This window comes from Tupaia chinensis, unplaced genomic scaffold (genome assembly GCF_000334495.1).
Source record: "Tupaia chinensis unplaced genomic scaffold, TupChi_1.0 Scaffold138665_1, whole genome shotgun sequence".
Lineage (NCBI taxonomy): Eukaryota > Metazoa > Chordata > Mammalia > Scandentia > Tupaiidae > Tupaia > Tupaia belangeri.
This window is the reverse complement of record NW_006198557.1, coordinates 376,758-381,853: the sequence shown is the minus strand read 5'-3', so window position 1 is coordinate 381,853 and position 5,096 is coordinate 376,758. Positions and strand designations below refer to the sequence as shown.

Below are 5,096 nucleotides of genomic sequence, written 5' to 3'. Positions count from 1 at the left end.
AGATAGAGAGAGAGAAAGTGAGAAATCACCCCCCAAGGGGGGATGGCCACACCGCAATCCCTTCTCCTCCATTCTCCTCTCAGGATTTTGGGCATGCACGCACACACGCCTGGCATGAGTTTAAGCCTCTGGGTCTAGGACTTGAACTGCAGTCGACTACATGGGAGTTCAGCGACATAGCCATGACCCATCTGCTGCCCCCCCATGTTATTTAATAACAATAATAGTAAAACTGTAAGCAACTACCCTTCCAAAGGGCTCAACCTAAGAACTTAATCCCTGTTAATATACTAGTCCTTACACAGCGCCTTAGGCAGGGACCGATGAGGAAGCTGAGGCGCAGAGAGGGCCGTGGCTGGGTCTCGAGGCCGCTGACCCCTCCACCCACCACTCCGGGGCTCGCTCCCTGGCCGGTTTCAGCTCCGGGCCACCTGTAAAGGATGGCCGCTGTGGGAAGCCAGGTGTCCTTGGTGACGGGCTGGTCTCCTGTCTGTCCCGCAGCCCCCAGGACGTGCTCCCAGGACGAGTTCCGCTGCCACGACGGGAACTGCATCTCTCGGCAGTTCGTCTGCGACTCCGACCGGGACTGCCTGGACGGCTCGGACGAGGCCGCCTGCCAGACGCCCACCTGCGGCCCCTCTGACTTCCGCTGCAACAGCTCCACCTGCATCCCCGCGCTGTGGGCCTGCGACGGCGAGCCTGAGTGCGAGGACGGCTCAGACGAGTGGCCCCAGAACTGCCAGGGCCGTAACACGTCCTCCCCCCGGGCTGACCTCAGCCCCTGCTCCGCCCTCGAGTTCCACTGCGGAAGCGGCGAGTGCATCCACTCCAGCTGGCGCTGTGACAACGACCCCGACTGCAAGGACAAGTCCGACGAGGACGGCTGCAGTACGTGCAGGGCCGGGGCCTCTCACCTGTCTCCGGGTTCTCCCAGGGAGGGACAACTGGTGGCTTGGGTAATCCGAGCTTGAATCACCCACTGAGAAAGTGGGTCCCCTTCGTGTCCCTGTCCATCTTTTCTTTTGTTATTATTATTTTTATAGAAAGGTTTTTGCTATAGGGCAAAAGGGGAGAGTTGAGAAAGCAAGCCACCAGGTCTGGGACTCGAACCAAGGTCAGCCATGTGGGAATTCCAGTGCCTTAACCAACACGCTACCTGCTGGCCCCATCTCTCTTTTGATTTTTAATTTGTTATACATGCACATGCTGGAAAGTGAAAAAATGACCCCTAGGGGAGAGGGCCACACCGCAGTCCCTTCTCCTCTATTCTCCTTTTGGAATTTTGGGCATACACACACATAGGCCCAGCACGTTTTTCTAACAGCTGGGTCCAGGACTCAAACCATGCATGTAGTTTGCCATGTGGGATCCAGCACCTTAACCTCTGTGCCACTTGTTGGCCCAAATAACATAAACTTTAAAAGCAAAAAAAAAAAATAGGGTATGGTAGGTGGCATGGTGGTTAAGGTGCTGGACTCTCACATGGCTGACCATGGTTTAAGTCCTGGACCTGGCAGCTTGCTTTCTCACTGCCCCTCTTCCCAGCAAAATTTTAAAAAATAATAGTAAATTAAATAAAGAATGTTTAAAAAAAAAAAAAAAAAAGGTCAGCCTTGTCGTGCCAAGGTTAAGCACTTTGCATAAGCACCTGATCTCACATGGTTAACCACGGTTCAAGGCCAGGCGTGGGGCTTGTTCGCATGTGAGCTCAAAGGCCAGACAGGACGGAGACATCCAGGAGGAAACGATGGTGGTGTGGACACATTCCACTTGGAGAAGTGCTTTCTCCCTCGCTCCTCTCGCTCTCTTTTTTAAAAGTTGGCAGAGGGCATGTGTGCTTACCAGAGAGAGGCAGAGGGAGAAAGCTCTGTCTGGCCAGGATTCAAACTACCCAATCGGGGACCAGCAGATGGCGTAATGATTACGTCAATGGACTCCCACGTAGTAGATTGTGGTTTGAGTCCTGGATCCGGTGGCTTACAAGTCACAGCAAGCATGGGGCAAGCAGGTGGCGTGGTGGTTGAGGATGCTAGACTCCCACATGGCTGACCGTGGTTCAAGTCCTGGACCTGGCAGCTTGCTTTCTCACTCTCTCTCTCTCTCTCTCTCTCACTCTGTCCTTCTCTGGTCAAATTCTAAATAAATAAATAAGTAATGCTAAATTAAATAATTCTTAAAGAAAAAACCCCTCACACTGGGCAAATGTGCATACGTGCTCAAATTCTTGAGAGGAGAATGGAGAAGAATGGATTGCAGCATGGCCATCCCCTGGTGGAGTGATTTCTCACTTTCTGTCTGTCTCTTCAGCAAGCGCTCTAGCAAAAATCTCTCTTAAAATAAAATAAAAAATATAAAATAAAATTAAAAACTGCACAGTCAGCCGTGTGGGATTCCGCTTCCTTAACTACCAGGCTGGATTGGCCCTCTGTCTCTAGGTCGAGCACACACCCTCTGTTAATAATTAACAAAAAGGGACTAGCAGATAGCATAGTGGTTGTGTCTCTGGACTCCCACATGGCCAACTGTGGTTTGAGTCCTGGGCCTGGTGGCTTAAACTCATGTGAGGCACGTGTATGTGTGCCCAAGATCCCGAGAGGAGAATGATGGAGAAGGGACTAGGGTGTGGCCATCGCCTCTGGGGGTGGTTTCTCACTTTCTGTCTCTTTGTCTCTCCCGTGAGCCTAGCTGGTGACATCTCAGCTGTGGGACTGTTGGCCGAGGACTCGACCTCACTGTACCCAGGCCTTCCCCCACAGAATGGGGCAACAGCATCGATCTTTGATGCGAGTCTGGCCATAGCCAGGGGGACTTTGTCCAGGTGGACACTGCACTGCCCTATGCTGGAGCTGCCGGCCCTACTGGACGTCAATTTGCTTGAAGTATCCCAAGGCTGACTGATGAACAAAATTTTAAAAACTTTAAAAACTTTTTAGGGGTCGGCAGATGGCATGGTGGTTAAGACGCTGGACTCCTACATTGCTGATTATAGCTCAAGTCCTGGACCTGGTGGCTTGCTTTCTCACTTTTCCTTTTTCTCTCTCTCTCTGTGGTCAAATTTTAAAAAATAATCATTATTTATTTTTATTCATTATCATTTTATTATTATTATTATTATTATTTTTATTGAAGTTGACCAAGGAGAGAGAAGAAAAGTGAGAAAGCAAGCTGCCAGCTCTGGGACTCGAACACTGGTCAGCCATGTGGGAGTGAGTCCAGCCACCCCAACCACCATGCCACCTGCCGGCCCAGTCAAATCTAAAAAATAAATGAATGAATGAATTTAATTAAATAAATAATTCTTTTAACAAATTTTAACATTTACTAGAGGGCACATATGCTTGCCAGAGAGAGAGAGGGGGAGAGAGAGAGAGAGAGAGAGCGAGCAAGCACTCTCATGGGGGACAGCCACAATCCCTTCTCCATTATTTTGGATTTGGGCATGCATGCACATGCACCTGGTGTGTTTTTCCAGCCACTGGTTCTGGGGCTCAAACGGTGTATTTTACTATGTGAAACTGCCTTAACTACTGTGCCACCTGCTGGCCCCAGAATTTTAGATTTTACTGAATTGTTTTCTAGGTTTATTTACTTATTTAAAGAATAATTGTATTGAACTTTATTTATTTATTTTGATTTGAAGAGAGAGAGAGAGGAAAACTGAGAAAGTAAGTCGCCAGGTCTGGGACTCGAACCGCAGTTGGCTGTGTGAGAGTCCAGTGCCCTTAACCACCACACCACCTACCGACCCCTTAATTTACCTATTTCTTCCATGTGAGAGTGCGAGAGTGAAACAGGCACTCCTTCCCAGCCCCGAATAGGGTCTTCCATGCCACGATCCACCCCTAGCCTCATCCAGGCGAGCTCACAGGCTGTGTGTCTGAAGCATGCAGAGAGCAATCAGGGTATGAACCTGGGATCCTTTCGTGTCAGTCCAGCACGAAACTTTTTATTTTATTTGATGATTTTAAAGAATTTTTTCATTTAATTTAATGTATTATTATTTTAATTTGCTATAGGGCACATATGCTCACCAGAGAGAGAGAGATTGAGAGACAGAGAAAGTGAGAATGCAAGCTGCCAGGTCTGGGACTCGAACTGCAGTTGGCTATGTGGGAGTCCAGCACCTTAGCCACCTGCTGGCCCCTGAACATAGATTTAGCAGTAAAGTGAGAGGCCCATGCGAGGTCAAGGTCTGGCCCGAGGCCACATTCCCCGAATTCAACATCCACAGCTGAGCATCCGGTTGGGAGATCGTTCTGGAACGTGCTTGCCAGCTGCCTTGGCGGTGGCTGCCTCTCAGGGAGAAAAACGCCCTCTCCGTCTTTTGCAGACACAGCCACCTGCCGCCCCGACGAATTCCAGTGCTCGGACGGGACCTGTATCCACGGCAGCCGGCAGTGTGACCGCGAGTACGACTGCAAGGACATGAGTGACGAACTGGGCTGCGTCAACGGTGAGCCCCGCGACCCGCCGCCCGCTCCCCCACCCCTCCGTCCCGAGCTGGAGGCCGCTGTTATGCGCTCAGAGACACGGGGTCCTGGGAAAGGAAGGGCGCTTCCCGGTCAGCTGTGCATTGGCTGTGGGTCCTCGAGCAAGTTCCTTGACTTCTCTGAGCCTCGCTTCTTCTCTAGAAAATGTGCAGAATGATGGCACACACTGCAGGACTGGGAGGTTTTTATTTCTTTATTATTTTAAAGAAGTATTTTATTTATCTATTATTATCATTTTCACATGAATTTTGCTAGAGAAAGATAGAGAGGAAGAATGAGAAAGCAAGCCGCCAGGTCCAGGACTCGAACTGTGGTCACCCATGTGGGAATTCCAGCACCCTAACCACCACGTCACCTGCTGGTCCCAGAGGGTTTTATTCTTTTAAAGAATTATTTATTTGGGGGGCTGGCAGGTGGCGTGGTGGTTAAAGGCGCAGGACTCCCACATGGCTGACCACGATTTGATTCCCAGACCTGGTTGCTTGCTTTCTAGCTTTTTCTTTCTCTCTCTCTTTCTTTGTCTCTCTCTGGTCAAATTAAAGAAATAGCAATAACAAATGGAATTAAATAAATAAAAAATAATTATCTTTAAAAATTTTTTTTTTG

At 49.5% G+C, this 5,096-nt stretch overlaps 1 protein-coding gene across 1 annotated transcript in view; it reads left to right on the top strand.

The window, feature by feature from the left end:
* LDLR (low density lipoprotein receptor) overlaps positions 1–5,096 on the top strand; it is a 39,850-nt gene that overhangs the window by 12,799 nt on the left and 21,955 nt on the right. Inside the window, 2 exon segments of the mRNA XM_006161521.3 lie at positions 502–888; positions 4,331–4,453. Coding sequence (XP_006161583.2) covers positions 502–888; positions 4,331–4,453 — 510 coding nt within the window.